Source organism: Podarcis cretensis (genome assembly GCF_951804945.1).
Source record: "Podarcis cretensis genome assembly, chromosome: 10".
NCBI classification, from domain to species: Eukaryota; Metazoa; Chordata; class Lepidosauria; order Squamata; family Lacertidae; genus Podarcis; species Podarcis cretensis.
Window position 1 is genome coordinate 392,895 of NC_137179.1, and position 15,085 is coordinate 407,979.

General features: G+C 56.7%; 1 protein-coding gene across 2 annotated transcripts; it reads left to right on the top strand.

The window, feature by feature from the left end:
• Positions 1 to 197: 197 nt before the first annotated feature.
• Positions 198 to 14,698, top strand: DENND6B (DENN domain containing 6B). Of its 2 annotated transcripts, XM_079994508.1 has the most exons (20): positions 198 to 379; positions 1,535 to 1,573; positions 1,681 to 1,723; positions 2,280 to 2,392; positions 3,107 to 3,187; positions 3,997 to 4,102; positions 4,545 to 4,624; positions 5,185 to 5,247; positions 5,972 to 6,027; positions 6,804 to 6,926; positions 7,179 to 7,274; positions 7,361 to 7,455; positions 8,106 to 8,171; positions 8,468 to 8,532; positions 8,661 to 8,750; positions 9,126 to 9,179; positions 9,494 to 9,603; positions 11,243 to 11,345; positions 12,351 to 12,425; positions 13,954 to 14,698. In XM_079994508.1, the coding sequence occupies exons 1-20, from the start codon at positions 209 to 211 to the stop codon at positions 14,074 to 14,076; spliced, it is 1,752 nt and encodes a 583-aa protein (XP_079850634.1). In that variant the 5' UTR covers positions 198 to 208; the 3' UTR covers positions 14,077 to 14,698. The 2 variants fall into 2 exon arrangements, with proteins under 2 accessions (XP_079850634.1, XP_079850635.1); XM_079994509.1 differs by lacking the exon at positions 6,804 to 6,926.
• Positions 14,699 to 15,085: the final 387 nt, after the last annotated feature.

The window sequence follows — 15,085 nt, forward strand, 5'->3', positions numbered from 1 at the left end:
AAGCGGGACCCGCCGCCTCCCCCTCCTCCCCCCGGGAACGAGGACTTTCTGCCGCCGCAGCGCCCCCCGCGTTCCCGTTCTCTCTCTCTCTCTCTCCGGCCTGCAGGGGGCGCTGGAGGGCCCGGGGCGCCTCTCTGGGCCCGCCGCGCTCGGTGGCGGAAGGGGCGGGGCCTCCTCGCAGATCCCGCTTCCGGCGCCGCCCGCCGCCATGGAGGCTCCGGGCGGGCTGGAGGCGCTGCGCTGCCGCTACCGCCGCCGCCGCCGCCTCTCCTCTCCGGGCTCCGGGAGTCCCTCGGCGCTGCCCTGGGGGCGCCTGTCGGCCTGGCTGGAGTGCGTGTGCGCCGTCACCTTCGACCTGGAGCTGGGCCAGGCCGTGGAGGTGGGTGAGGCGCCCCCCGGAGCGCCGCAGGGAGTTCCGCAGATCCGGCGCGGAGGAGGCCGGGGAGGCGCCTGCCTTCGCGCGGGAAGCGGAGCAGATTCCCCGCCGGTCCCTTGCTTCTTGGTTCGGGGCTGAGCCGTGCGCCCCCTTCGCCCCCTTCTTCTGTTGGATGGGGCACCCTGAGGGAACAGAATAAAAATAAAATTATTTATTCACCCCCCATCTGGTTGGGTTTCCCCGGCCACTCTGGGCAGTTTCCAACAAAAGTTTAAAAATACATTAAAACATCAGTCATTAAAAAGCTTCCTTCAGATGTCTTCTAAACGTCAGATAGTTGTTTACCTCTTTGACATCTGCTGGGCAGGCGTTCCACAGGGTGGGCGCCACTACCGAGAAGGCCCTCTGCCTGCTTCCCTGTACCCTCACTTCTCAGGAGGAAGACCTCTGTGTACAGACTGAATGATGGGGGTGGAGGCGCTCCTCCGGGTCTACTGGGCCAAGGCCCTTTGGAGCTTTCAAGGTCAGCACCAACACTTGAATGGCGCTTGGAAACGTACTGGGAGCCAATGTAGGTCTTTCAAGACCGGTGCTATGTGGTCTTGGCAGGCGCTCCCAGTCACCAGTCTGGCTGCCACATTCTGGATTAGTTGCAGTTTCCTGATCACCTTCAAAGGTAGCCCCACGTAGAGAGCATGGCAGTAGTCCAAGCAGGAGATAACCAGAGCATGCAGCACTCTGGTGAGGCAGTCTGCAGACAGGTAGACAGCTGCCCTGGAGACAGAATTGACCTGCACCACCATGGACAGCTCCACCAAGTAGCTGAGCTGGGGCCCCGTTGCTTCTTGGGTCAGGGCTCCCCTGGTTTGTGGAGCTGTGTGCCTCCTTTGCCCCCTTCTTCTGGTGGGTGGGGCACCCTGGGGGAAGAGGCTCCTTTTGACATCTCCCCCAGCCCAGCCCAGGCTGCATCCAGGGGCCCTGGAGCTCAGAGCAGGTGCAGACATGAACCTCTGGAGCCTCAAGTCTTTCTGTGGCACAAACCAGAGGTCTCCAGCCCCCCTCCAAATGCTGCAAGGAAACTGAGGCAGCTCTTAATGGGAGGGGCTGGGCTCTGCCTCCTGCCGGGTCCAACCGCTGAGAGTTTCTCCTTTTTTGCAGCTGGTGTATCCCCCTGACTACACCTTGACAGAAAAAGAGGTGAGAGGGCCCCGGCCCCACTGCTGCTGCCCTGGCCCCAAAGCCTGTGGGGTAGGGAGTGGGGGGAGGAGCTGCTCTTCACACCCTCTTCGCTTCCTGTGTTCCAGAAAACAAGCATCTGCTACCTATCCTTCCCCGACTCTTACTCAGGTAAGTGGGTTTGGCACAGGGTCAGGATAGAGTCAAATAGGGAGGCAATACAGCCATTGAACCGCCGGCTGATTTGATCTGCTTTGGTATTTGTATTGTGTTTTTACAACAATGTCAAGGTGGTTCTAGGTGGTTGAGGCAGTGGCTCAACAGAGAACAACTTTTCTATGGACTTTCTAAAATGCCCCACACGGATTCCTGGAAAAAGGCAGAGTCTTAACTGGTAGCATTCAATCTGTGTCTCTGCAGTCACTTCAGAATGGTTAGGGAAGGAGTTGCAAACACTGGTGTAAAGGGCAGAGGTCCTGTCCCCAATCAGGATTAGTGCTGTCCATCCAACCTGGGTACTGCCCACAGCAACCCAACTCTCTGGGGGGGGCAGGGGAGTCCTCTGCCTCTAGACATTCATGCCAGTGTCCTTTTCCAGCTTGCGTTGGGGCCTGCAGTCACCCTGGACAACGGCTTCAGGCATGTTGATTTTTGAGGAGGGCAGAATCCTCTTGAATCCATTGTCTCAGCTGCTCTGTTTCTCCTGCCCTGTCTCTGTCCATCCCAGGCAGCCTCGGAGACACCCAGTTCAGCTTTCGCTTCCGTCAGTCTGGGGGGCAGCGAAATGCATTGTATGGGGATGACTTTGAATATAACAGGGAAGCTGCTGTGTCATTACAGGTGAGTTGTGATATTTTCAGGGTTAAAAGCAAAAGGGTTGAGATGCTTGGCTTTGGTCTGGTTTTTTTCTCCAGGACATTTAGATTTTTAGAGATGGAAACTATTATCGTTATTACTTGTCGGTTAGTACAAAAAAATTTACTTAAAACAACTTTTCTCTGAGGGGAGAGCCTTTCCCTCCACGGGTTCCTGTGATGCGCAAGCCAAGCTGTGTCTGGATTGGCGGACCCTGTGCCCCTCCTGGAGGACTTGGGGGGGGCGCTGGCAGCTCATCTGCGCCATGATGGCATGTGCCAGGCGGATTGGTGATGGCATGTGCCAGGCGGATTGATGTGAGGGTAGCAAGTTCCTGCTGAATGGAAAGCAGTCTCTAGAGCAGGGGTCAGCAGCTTTTTTCAGCCATGGGCCAGTTCACTGTCCCTCAGACCCTGTGGGGGGCCAGACTATATTTTGGAGAGAGAAAAATGAATGAATTCCTATGCCCCACAAATAATCCAGAGATGCATTTTAAATAAAAGCACACATTCTACTCGTGTAAAAACACGCAGATTCCCAGATTGAGAAGGCGATTGGGCTGCATCCTGCCCCCGAGCCTTAGGTTGCCTACCCCTGCTCTAGAAGGTTATAGCCGTGGGGATGTCCCTGCTTGCAGGCACTGGAGCTGAAAGTGATTGTGGGGGGTCGTTCACAGACACTTCTGCTTCCCCAACCCAGAGAGACCCTGCACACTACTTTGGCTATGTGTTCTTCCGGCAAGTCAAGGACAGCTCTGTGAAGAGAGGCTACTTCCAGAAGGTGAGCCAAGCCTGGCTGCTCAGGAGCCTCTGACCCAATGAGCCTTTTCCTTTGCACAAAGCTGGAGTCGCTCCTTGTCAGTGAGGCTCTGGCACAAGGGTGGGGAGGTGCTGGAGGGGGCCCAAGGAAGGGCAGCTACGCCAGGGGCCTCAAAAGCTGGGTGGGGTGGGGTGGCAGAGCTGCTTGTTCTCCCTGCTCCACAGAAGCATCTTTGGAATTAGGGTGCTGGGCAAGAAGAGAACCAAGCAGATTTGACCCACTGGCCTGAAACGATGGGCAGAGCACATGAAGGGGGCTGTGGGGAGCGAGACATGATGGAAAAGGAAGAGGAGGAGATGGGCAGGTTCTCTTGCAGCCCTTTCTGTGTCTTTCCAAGAGTCATGGCTGCCAGACAGTGTAGGAGCTGGGTGTGGAGAGAGCGGCTGAATGGGGCACAGCTGTGGGCAGCCTGAGGAAGTGCCACCCGCCTTGGGCTGCCCATAAAAAGCGAGTTTAGAGGGAGAGACAAGGGAGATGTCTGCTGTTTCTGAGAACTCTTCTCTCTGTGGGTGAGCAAAGAGCTTGTTTGGACAATGGCTGGGTGAGAACCCAGAGGCTGAGAGGGAGGACCATGACTTGGCATTGATGTATAGATATCAGGAATATTGTATTAACTTTTTTGTACACAACTATGTTCTTATAATATTTTATGTAAGTTATCTGCTGTTGCTTCAGTTTTCTGTATGCTGCTTAGAGGTATTTTTGTTCTATTAAGTGGCATAGAAATGCAACCATCCATCCATCCGTCTCTCTCTCTCTCTCTCCTTCAGTCTCTTGTCCTGGTGTCTCGCCTCCCCTACGTCAACCTCTTCCAGGCCTTGCTGCAGCTCATAGCCCCAGAATACTTTGACAAGCTGGACCCGTGCCTGGAGGCAGGTGAGGAGGGACTGGTTACCCCCGGGGCCGGGCCTGACGATGGCAGGCAACACCATTTCCCAACCTGGCGCCCTCCACAACTCCCAGCCGGCCCAGGGGACGGGAAGCAATAGGGCACCAGGTTGGCCAAGGCTGCCGGGAACCCGTGCAGAGGTGGCCCTTTTGCCTGTCCTGAATCTCCTGCCGGCCAGTTTCGCAGGGTGACCTGCTGCTCACCCCACCCCAAGAGGAAGCCCTTCTGTTTTCTCTCCAAGGCGCCCCACTGCCTGAGCCTCTCATCTCCCAGGTACGTGGGGAGAGATGGCTGCCGCCGTGTTGGCCTTTCTCCTCCTCCCCCAGGATGGGGGCAAATCAGCTGACACGATGGAGGTCCTGTGGTGGCCACCGCATTTGGGGTGGGGGAGTCCAGGGCCGCCTCCTAAACCGGCCTTGCCTCTTCCAGTGTGCAGCGAGATTGACCAGTGGCCGCCTCCTGTGCCTGGCCAGACCCTGAATCTCCCAGTGATGGGCGTCGTCATTCAGGTAATAATAATGATGATAAATTTTTATTTATATCCCACCCTCCCCAGCCGAAGCCGGGCTCAGAGCGGCTAACAACAATAAAAGTAACACAGCATTCTAAAATCAATTCATTTTAAAATCAATTCAGAATCAAATTCATGGCAACCATTGGGCTAGAGTTCTGTGAGGATTACCAAAGGAGGGGGTCAGGCTGTGCCTTGGCCAAAGGCCTGGCAGAACAGCTACATCTTGCAGGCCCTGCGGAAAGATGTCAAGTCCCACAGGGCCCTGGTCTCTTGGGACAGAGCGTTCCACCAGATTGGGGCCATGGCCAAAAAAGCCCAGGCTCTGGTTGAGGCCAGCCTAACCTCTCTGTGGCCTGGGATCTTCAAGATGTTTTTGTTTGAAGACTGTACGGTCCTTCTTTGGACATAGCAGGAGAGGGGGTTCCATAGGTACGAGGGTCGTAAGCTGCATAGGGCTTTAAAGGTTAAAACCAGGTACCTGTCGGGGACGGGGTGCAGCAGGGGAGGGGGCTCTGGGGGAGGGGCGCTCACTGCCTGTCCCTCTTCACGGCGCAGGTGAGGATTCCCTCTCGTTTGGACAAGCCTGGCTCCAGCCCCGCCAAGCCCCAGAATCAGGAGGTGAGAGCTGCTGGGACTTGGAGGCGGCCGGGGGTTGGGGGGTTGGGGCGGATCCTGCCATGGCCTGTGCTTTTCCCTGTGTTCGACGGTCTCCCTCGGGAAGCTGAGGACTCTTCTTACTTGGAGGTTTCTAAGCAGAGGTTGGGGGCCACCTGTCAGAGGTGCTTTAGCAGCAATTCCTGCATGGGGGGGGGGGCTAGATGTGACATGTGAGAATGGCTGGGTGGCAAGATGCCGTTTTTCAGCTCAGCAGGGCAGAGATGGTCCTTGTGGTTTGGCCTACGGCCGCCTCCACCAGAGCAGGGGCTTGTTTCTGCATGTAACTGGGTCCTGAGCTGCTGTCTGCTGGTCTGTGCCTGGAGTTGCCAGATTGCATCCCTCCAAGGACCTCTAAATGCCATTCTGTCTGACTTTAAGAAGACACCTGAAGGCAGCCCTGTTTAGGGAAGTTCTTAATGTTTGAAGTTTTATTCTGCTTTTAAATTTCTGTCGGGAGCCACCCAGAGGGGCTGGGGAAACCCAGCCGGATGGGCGGGGTATAAAGAATAAAATTATTGTTATTATGACCCCTCATGCGCTTCCCTCTGGTTGAGCCACATTGCACGGGGGGGGGGGGGTTGTGTTTTTCTGATGCCAACCATGTCTCTCTTGGGATTTGGACTGAGACTTACAGCTCCATTTGGGTCATCCACTGACTCCCTTCCTCTCCTCCCCCCCCCTTCAGAACCTCTTGCCAGCCCCCCTAGTCCTCCCCAGCATCCACGAACTGGACCTCTTCAGGTGAGAGCACTCTCTTTTTCTGCCCCCTGCTAGAAGGGGCAAGTCTGGGGAGCTGCAGAGGGCACAAGGGGGCATTCCTGAGTAGCATCTGGTGGGGCAAAGGGGGGCTCTCAGGGGAGCCTGTCTACCCTTTGGCCCAGAGCAGGCACCCCCAAACTCAGCCCTCCAGAGGTTTTGGGGCTACAGTTCCCATCATCCCTGACCACTGGTCCTGGTAGCTAGGGATGATGGAGGGCCGCATTTGGGGGTGCCTGGCCAGGAGCCTCCCCGGGGAGGGGATTTTGCTTCAGTGAAAGGCAGCTCGGATGGCTTTAACGGGGGGTGGACAAATTCATGGAAGAGAGGAGGGCAAGGGGTGGCTCCCAGCCTGCTCAGATGGCGGCAGCTATGGAAACCTCAGGCAGGGAGACCGGCTCCTGCCTGTGGGTTTCCCCAGCTGGTTGGCCCCTGTGAGAAGAGGGCGCTGGGGTTCACTTGAGCCTAATCCAGCCTGCTCTTCTGGGGTTTTGAGGAGTTTTCCCTCACCCTGGGGGGCTCCTTTCACCCCCCTTGGGGAATCTAGTGGGGGGAGCCCCAGAGGCTCATGGGGACAGTTTTGCTCTGAGGGCAAAGCAGCCCTTGTCTCTGGGGGGCCTGCCGGCTGGGGGCCTGGGGAGGCTTCGCTGCGCTGCCTTACCCCGCTTTCCGAGGCCTGGCGATAGGGGCAAGGGTGCCCCTGCCCCACGGCGAGCCTGCCTTGGCCTGGCCCCACCTGCCCCCTCCCGCTCTCTCCGCAGGTGCTTCCAGCCAGTGCTGATCCACCTGCAGGCGCTGTGGGAGCTGCTGCTCCTGGGGGAGCCCCTCGTGGTCATGGCCCCTTCGCCCGCTGCCTCCTCAGAGATGGTCCTCGCCCTGACCAGGTGGGCGGGGGGGGGGAGCACTGGGCGTCTGGGCCCAGTTTGCCTGTTGGGGGAGGGGGGGCAAATCTCCAGAGTTGCCCCTGGTTAAAAGACCCTCAGAGCTCCTTGCCGGAGGGGAGGACAAAGGGGACCCCCTATCAGGGCAAGGAGAAGGTTCTGCCAGCACCTATAGCGGTCTTCCTGCCCCCCTGGCCCGTTTGGGGGTGCCTGTGGGATCCTCCTGACAGGGGCTGCCCACTCCCTCTCCACCAGCTGCCTGGCCCCCCTGAAGTTCTGCTGCGACTTCCGCCCCTACTTCACCATCCACGACAGCGAGTTCAAGGAGTACACGACGCGGACGCAGGCCCCGTGAGTGTCCTCGGGGGGAGCTGCCAGGGGGGGGACAGACCGGGGGCTCCTAGCTGAGGACTGACCTCCCCCTTCTCCCCCCCCAGGCCAAGTGTTGTTCTGGGCGTCACCAATCCCTTTTTTATCAAGGCCCTGCAGCACTGGCCTCATATCCTGCGCCTGGGGGACCTCAAGATGGCCGGTAAGGAGGGGCTCTGGGGCCACCTGCCTGCGAGGATCCGGGCCCTTGGGAACTGGGGGGGGGGAGCGTGAGAGGGGGGAGCCGTCCAGGGCTCAGCCAGGGGCGCAGAAGCCAGAAAGCCAGCCAGGCTCAGGGACGTGTTGGCTTGCAGCCCCCCACCCTTGGGCCTTGTGTTTTTCCTTTTTTAAAAAAATAATAATAATTTTTATTAAAGATTTAAACAAAATGTATTATCCGAAAACATGTCATCCTTAATTTTCTCCCCATTTTCCTCCCTCCTCCCCCACAAAACCCACCCACCCCCGACTTCCCTCAGTTCCAGTCTTTGGTTTCTTTGTGAATGCTGTTCTCTGCATGTTACAAAGTTGTATAGATGCTTAAATTCTTTAGCTGATTATCGTCAATAAAAAAAACTGTGAATGTTTATTCCAAACCTGCCAAGGAGTCCAGTTCGCTTTGTTGCATCTTCAAATACTTTGTAAAGGCTTCCCATTCATCTTTAAAGTCACAGTTATCCTTGTCCCGTGGCTTGTGTGTCAGTTTTGCCAGCTCTGCATAGTCCCTCAATTTTTCTTGCCGTGATTCTTTAGTTGGAATTTCTTCTGCCTTCCATCCTTGTGCTATTCGGACGGCCTTGTGTTTCTCCTTAGGGGATTTGCCCAAGCAGGTCAAGGTGAAGAAGCTGGCCAAGCTGAAGACCTTGGACGCCAAGCCGGGTAAGGAGCAAGGCTCTGGCTGTGCCCCCAGGGGCCGCAAAGGTGGGCCTCAGGGGGCCTTTAGGAGCCCCTCGGTGGCTCCGCTGCTGGTGCGGTGTTCGAAAGCTGCTCCTGGATGAGGCAGCAGAGCAGAGAAGCTGGGAGGGGATACCCCAGCACCTGCGGGGGGGGGCGTCCATCAGGGGCCTCTCGCTCACCTGGGAAACACAGGGGGCTCCATGGTGTTCCCTGTGAAGGACCCCCCCCCGGCACACGACCCCCTGGCCTCACTTCCTTGTGGGGGTCTCTGGCTGCAGGACTTTACACCTCCTACAAGACCTTCTTGCACAAGGACAAGACCCTGATGAAGCAGCTCTTGAAGGTGAGCGGCGGGCGCTGCGGGTGGGGAGGGGCTAGTGGCTTGGAGCCCAGTTCCTCCTTGGGGGGCAGAGCCTTCCGGGAGAGGCTGGGGCCCCCACAAGCGCCATGACCGTCTCTCCCGCCTCGCAGGGCATCCACAAGAAGCAGCCCTCTGACGCCCAGAGCGCCCTGCTGCGCCGCCACCTCCTGGAGCTCACACAGAGTTTCATTATCCCCCTGGTGAGTAGAGGCAGCTGGGGGGGGAGCAGGTGCCACCTCCCTCCGGCCTCCGCTTGCCCAGGGAAATGAGGAGGACGAGGAGCACAGGGGGAAGGCAGCCTTCGACTGACGTGGGCCATGGAGGCACGTTCCCCTCCCCATTGCCCCCCCCCCGACTGGCAGCCAGGGCTCCCTCTCCCCCCGCCCTATGGGGGGCCACTCTCCTGGTCTCCCGTTGGAGGTTGCTGTCCTGCTGCCCCCTGCGGAGGAGGCTGCCTATTTCAGGCCATTCCCCCCCCCCCAAGAGCTGCATGATTGTCGGGGGGGGGGCTCTTCTTGGCAGAGCTGAAAGCGGGTCCTCCGATTTCTTTCTCCCTCCCTTCTGGCCTTCCCTAGGAGCACTACATGGCGAGCCTCATGCCGCTACAGAGGGCCATCACCCCCTGGAAGGTACGTGGTCTCCCCGCCCAGCTCAGTTCTGAGCTCTCAGGGCAGCCCTTGTGGCAGTGCCAGGGGGTCTTCGCCTGCTGGGTCACCCACAGGCTCCTCTGGCCCGGCTGCTGTAGGGGCCAGTCATGCAGGGTGCAAGTGGGGCAGCTGGCCGAGCGCATGCTCTGCGGAGCACAGTGGTCTTTGTGGCTGCAGCCCCCTGGCTGGGGGGGGGGTGTTACTGGGCTGTGGGAGGAGGTTGAGGCATGCCAGGAGGGAGTGCCCAATTTGCCTTGGGTTCATTCATTACCTCTCTCTCTCTCTCTCATGCCCAGAACCCCCCTCAGATCCGCCCTTTCCAGCAGGAGGAGTTCCTCAAGACCCTGGAGCATGCTGGGCCTCAGCTCACCTGCGTGCTGAAGGGGGACTGGGTGGGCCTGTACAGGTAGGTGTTGGGACAGCTCAGCCGCAGGAGAGCTAAACCAGGAAGGAGGTGGCTGATCATATACAAACCCCAGTGTTCTTCCCTGTGTGTGGAAAGCTAGGGTGTCAAGGAGTAGGGCAGGCAGGAGCCCTCAGGAACAAGATTTTCAACATCAGGGAGTTTGTCCGATGGGAGAACCTCCAAACCCACTCCAAACATATTTTGAAATAGTACACAGTCCAAAAACAAGGCTGCTTTTTCCAGAAAGTGTAGGTTAGCTGTTCACCCCTGAATCTGGTGAGAAGCCATTTCCTGGGGACCTTCCTTTCTACAAGCAGGGAAGGGGACATTGTTACTCTTAGCAGAAGGCCCCTCACTTGTCTCATGACCCTAGAGGAAGAGGGCCAGTCTTGTTGGGGGAAGCGGCTGCTGCCTCTTTCTGAGCCTGGCAGTTGGGGTCCACCCAGCTGAGCCTTCACTGGCAGGCAGAAGGTCCTGGCCAGCCTGCCTGGACCCCCTGGAGATGGAGCCTGGGATCTTCTGCACACAAGGGAGATGCTCTGCCCTGCAGTGCCAGCCTTGCCCTGGTCATGCGCCAGAAGAGGGCAGCCGAGGGTCGGAGCGGGCAGGCCCCTTTCAGGAGGGAGAGAGAGAGAGAGAGAGAGAGGGAAGGAGCTGGCTCTGTCTACATCACTCCATTTCGGAAGTGAAAGGCACACGTCACCCAGAAAATGGAGCTCCCTCTTGCTGTCATCCGTGCCCCTTGGTCTTGAGCTCCAAACCAGCTTGGCAGATGTGGCTCAGGCTGCAGTCCTTGGCCTGATTTCTAGGGAGACGCCCAATGGCTCCCCTGACTTGGCTCCTTGCAGACCCCCCTATGGGCAGCTTCCCTCCACTGTGTCTCAGCCGCAGATCTCAGCCTCTCTGCCAGGGACCAGATCCTGCCCATCACAAATGGGGCTTGGCCATTCCTCACTCTCTGGCCGCTGAGGACTGGAAGCCAACCAAGGCCTTGCAGGACCCAGCCGCCTCCTGTGGCTTAAGGACTAGGCAGAGCCTCTGCCTGAAACCCCAGTCGTCGTCCCCCCCCCCGTGGCCCCCTTGCAGCACCCACCCAGCCCCCTTCTCCCCACTCCCCACAGGCACTTCTTCCTTTTTTAAAATATTTTTTATTAGGAATTTAAACAAAACATATTACCTTAAAACATATCATCCTTAATTCCCCCCCCCACTTCCCTCAGTTCCAATCTCTGGTTTCTCTATAAATGCTATTCTCTGCATGTTGCAAAATTGTATAGATCCTTAATTTATCTGACTGGTTATTATTAGTAAAAAGTTTGTGAGTGTTTATTCAAAGCCTGCCAAGGAGTCCAGTTGCATCTTTAAATACTTTGTAAAAGCCTCCCATTCATCTTTGAAGTCACAGTTATCCTTGTCCCATAATTCTGCATAGTCCATCAGTTTCTCTTGCCATACTTCTTTAGTCGGGGTTTCCTCACTATTCCATCCTTGTGCTATTAAGACTCTCGCCGCCGTTGTCGCGTACATGAAGATATTTTTCAACTTCCTTGGCAAGTCTTTTCCTACAATCCCTAACAAAAATGCTTCAGGTTTTTTAACAAATGTTAGATGGGACATTTTCTTCAATTCATTGTCCCAGGCGCTTCTTCCGATCCCCGAACTTTGATGGCTGGTACCGCCAGAGGCACCGAGAGATGATGCACAAGTTGGAGGCCCTGCACTTGGAAGCCATCTCGGAGGCGGTGCGTGCAGAATGGGGGTGGGGTGGGGTGGGGTGGAGGGAGGCTCCTGCATCAAGGGGCAGCTGCCCACACGTCCCCCTTCCGCTTGGGGCTGCTACACTTTGGGCAGTCTCAGCCCTCAGGGGTTTGCTGCTTTTGCTGCTGCCTGCAAAGTCTGTGAGGCCCCTGCTTTCCTGGGTGATTCAGCCTCCGACAAGCGGCAGTGGTCCGTCCCCCCCCCCCCCCGGCTGCTGCTTTACCTGGCCAGGTTTCCTGGGGGGAGATCAGAGCTGGGCTTGCGTCACCATGTTCAGGCAGCAGCAAGGCTGGAAAGGAGATGGGCATTTCCGTGTAGAAGACAAGGCTTTTTTATTTAAAAATAGTGTTAAAAATTGTGGGTCTTAGAGACGGATAGTGCATAGGGGGGACGTGGGACAGGTTGCTTCCGCGAGCCGGAGATTTTCAGTGGCTGTTGGGCATGTTATTGCTGGCTGTGGCAAGGGCTGGTGTTGACTGGCTGTCACGGCATCAATTTGGTGGGCGATTGGCGGCCTCTGTCGGCGAGGGGACAGACGATAGGTGGCTTTAGCGATGTGTGCAAGTTTCAGCGTGGGTCATACAGGTGAGCAATTTTCAGCAATTCCCCCTTTAGAAAAAGCTCAACAACTCTGGGCCACCCCCACCCCCCCGAAGAAAGCTCAACAACTCTGGGCAATCTCCCCCCATGATAAAAATGATGAAGAATACCGTATTTCTTCGCAATCCGCTTGAGGGCTTTGCAGAGTCAAAGCACCTGCTCAGCATTTTGCAAAGAGACAACAGGACCTGGGCTCCTTGGGGGTGGGGGTAAGCATCTTTCCAGTTGAGTCAGGCTCAGGTTTGCCCAGACACCCCCCCCCCCGTGCTTTGCAAGATTCCTAGCAGGTGCACCAGAAAGTGGCAGCAGGATCAGGGCCATTGCTCTGGGGAGGAGGAGAAGGAAGGAAGGAAGCGTCTTCCCAGCTGAGTCGGCTTCTTTTCCTGCAGAACATCCGGTCCTGGGTGAAGGACAAGTCTGAGGTTGAGGTGGTCGACCTGGTCCTGAAGCTCCAGGAGAAGCTGGTAAGCAGGAAGCTCCCAAGCGAGTTGCGCCCGATGGGTGGAAGGTGCCCGGATCGGGGCTCTCTCCTCGAGGGAGCAGAGCGGAGCCTGGCTGGCTGGCTGGCCCCTCCGGACTCTGGCCAGGCCTGTTTCAGCCTTGGGAATCCCCTAAGGAAATCTCAGCGGACGAGAGTCAGGGCTAAACTCCTACAGATCCCTCCGCTGAGCTTTTGCATGTGGGCAACAACCAGAATCCTGAAGGAGGAGGAGGAGACCCTCTTGGCTCGCCGGGCGATCTGTTGGTCCCTGTCTGTGGGGACAGGCAGGCAGGTGGCGCCTGTTGCCAAAGGGAGAGAGGAGCAGCTTCTCTCAAGGTGGCCACTTGGTACGTCCCAGAGCAAAGGAAGGATTAGACTCTGATGAATAGAATAAACACAAGGCTTGACCAGCAAAGACTCTGGGAGGGGTGCATGTAATAATCTGTGCCTCCACCCCTCGGCCCAGGTCGTTTTATTCACAAAAGAACTTTTTACACAGCGTTCATAAGAACCAATCAAATTTCCTCTGAGCATTTAAAAAAAACCCATGTGGGGACAAAGTTACACTACAAAAGCTAATTTAAGCATGCATACTTCTAGGGTAAATAAAACAACTAAAAAGGAAGTATGCATTCAGCAACCCCGGAGGTCATGAACAAGCAATAAACACAGAGGAAGGAGGGCAAGGAGATGGAGATCTTTATCTCCCTCCTGTGAAACTATTTCCAGGCCCTGAGATGAACAAAACCAAGGAAGGGTACATCAAAGAAACTACCTACCATCTTTATGTACTGAGGATGCCTTATGAAGGAACTGGCCTATGTTTTAGAATGCTTATAGGTGCCTGTCAGGAAGAGAAAATGAACAGTAGAGAAAATGGCCAGAGATGCAGAGGCTTGTCTGCATCAGAAATTATTGTCAATGAATCAAACCCAGTCAGCGCAGTGCATTCATAGCTGACACAATGGCTTGATGCATATTTTATAATTCCTCATAGTAATCCCATCTGATCCCCACACTCTGGGTATGTGTACTCCTGCAGCGCAGAAGCATTTCTTCATCTGACTGTGGAGGGCAGAGCTGAGCTCTCAGGTCTAGTCCCCACCCAGAGCCTCCTCCTCCTCCTCCATGAATGGGTCTGATCCTCTTTTGAAGCCCTCTAGGCTGGTGGCTAGCTCCTGCCAACCTAGCAGTTCAAAAGCACGTCCAAGTGCAAGTAGATAAATAGGTACCACTCCAGCGGGAAGGTAAACCGCGTTTCCGTGCACTGCTCTGGTTCGCCAGAAGCGGCTTAGTCCTGCTGGCCACACGACCCGGAAGCTGCATGCTGGCTCCCTCGGCCAATGAAGCAAGATGAGCACCGCAACCCCAGAGTTGGCCATGACTGGACCTAATGGTCAGGGATCCCTTTACCTTTACTAGGCTGGTGGCCACAGCCGCCTCCTGTGGCAGGGAGTTCCAGAGTTCATCTCTATGCTGCTTTAACTCTTGCGCCTTGCCTCCCCCGCCAGGTGCGCGCCAGGTGCCACCGCCTCCCCGTGAAGGAGGAGGTTCTGCATCGGGTGGGCCTCTACATCGCCACCATCGTTGGGGCGCTCCCTGAGGATCTCCAGGCCGTCCTGGGCCCCCAGTAGAGGCCGCCTGGGCCAGAGGAACCCGACGGCGGGGAGGCAGCTGCCCCCCATCTTGGCAGGCTGGGCCTGGAGTGGAGCGCCCCATGGGCTCTTGGAGGGGGCTGCCCTTCCTCCCCACAGAAGCTCTTCTGCCTGCAGGACCCTCTCCTTCGCCCAAGGATGGTCTCCGGCCCGCTGCTGCGCCCACATCTCCCCTGTGCCGGAGAAGGGAGAAATGTCTCCCGCCAGGCGGACGGTGGCCCTGACGTGAGGACAAGCGGCAGCCCCTCCCCCCTGCCCTCCAAAACCCCTTCTCCCCCCCCCCCATGTGTGTCTGGATGTGCCTGCTGTGCAGTGGCAGTAAATGAATAAGTGTTGGTTGTCAGGATCCATGGCTGCTGAGCTTTGCCTCGGCCATCTTTATTTATTGCCTTTTTTCACCCCCCTTGTCTAAGCCAGAGGTTCCCAATGCGGGGGGTAGTGCCCCCCTTTGGGGGGCAGTGAGATTCCCTGGCGGGGCGCTGGAGGAACAAAGGCCCACCAGTCTTTGAAACGCTGGCGTCGCTGGATCCAGTTCACCCACTTTGTTGAATTAAACTCAGTCGTTTTAACAGGCTTTGGAATAAATGTGCAATTAATTGTTCTTGTTATTGATTTCATTTGCAAACTGCTCTTCTGAGTAAAGCTTTTTATAGGGGAACAGGGGCTGGAAAATGCTGGGAATGGGCTGCGCTGAAGGACAGAAGCGAAGAATGGGCACACCATCTCACCAGTGCTGCTAGACCAGTGCTCCCTCTTCACCTTGCCCCTTGCACCCACAAGTGGGCTGCTGTGGGGCCCCCTGCTCTCTGCCAGCCTTTCCAGCATCTATCTGCATGAGGCTGCTGGGTGAGATCACCAGGACGTGGATGATGCCCCGAATGAGCTTTCCTAAATCGGAAGCGGGGAAGGCAAGAACGCCCTGTGCGAGTGTCTGCAGGATGGATGGTGGTCAATGGATGGAGGTGCTGCTTCAACGGGGCAGGAGGGT

Excerpts from the sequence above, each read along its gene's own strand:
- DENND6B (XM_079994508.1), top strand. The coding sequence starts at position 209 with ATGGAGGCTCCGGGCGGGCTGGAGGCGCTGCGCTGCCGCTACCGCCGC. Across the intron at positions 1,724-2,279 it reads CTTCCCCGACTCTTACTCAG|GCAGCCTCGGAGACACCCAG; the intron begins GTAAGTGGGTTT and ends TGTCCATCCCAG. Across the intron at positions 11,346-12,350 it reads TGGAAGCCATCTCGGAGGCG|AACATCCGGTCCTGGGTGAA; the intron begins GTGCGTGCAGAA and ends CTTTTCCTGCAG.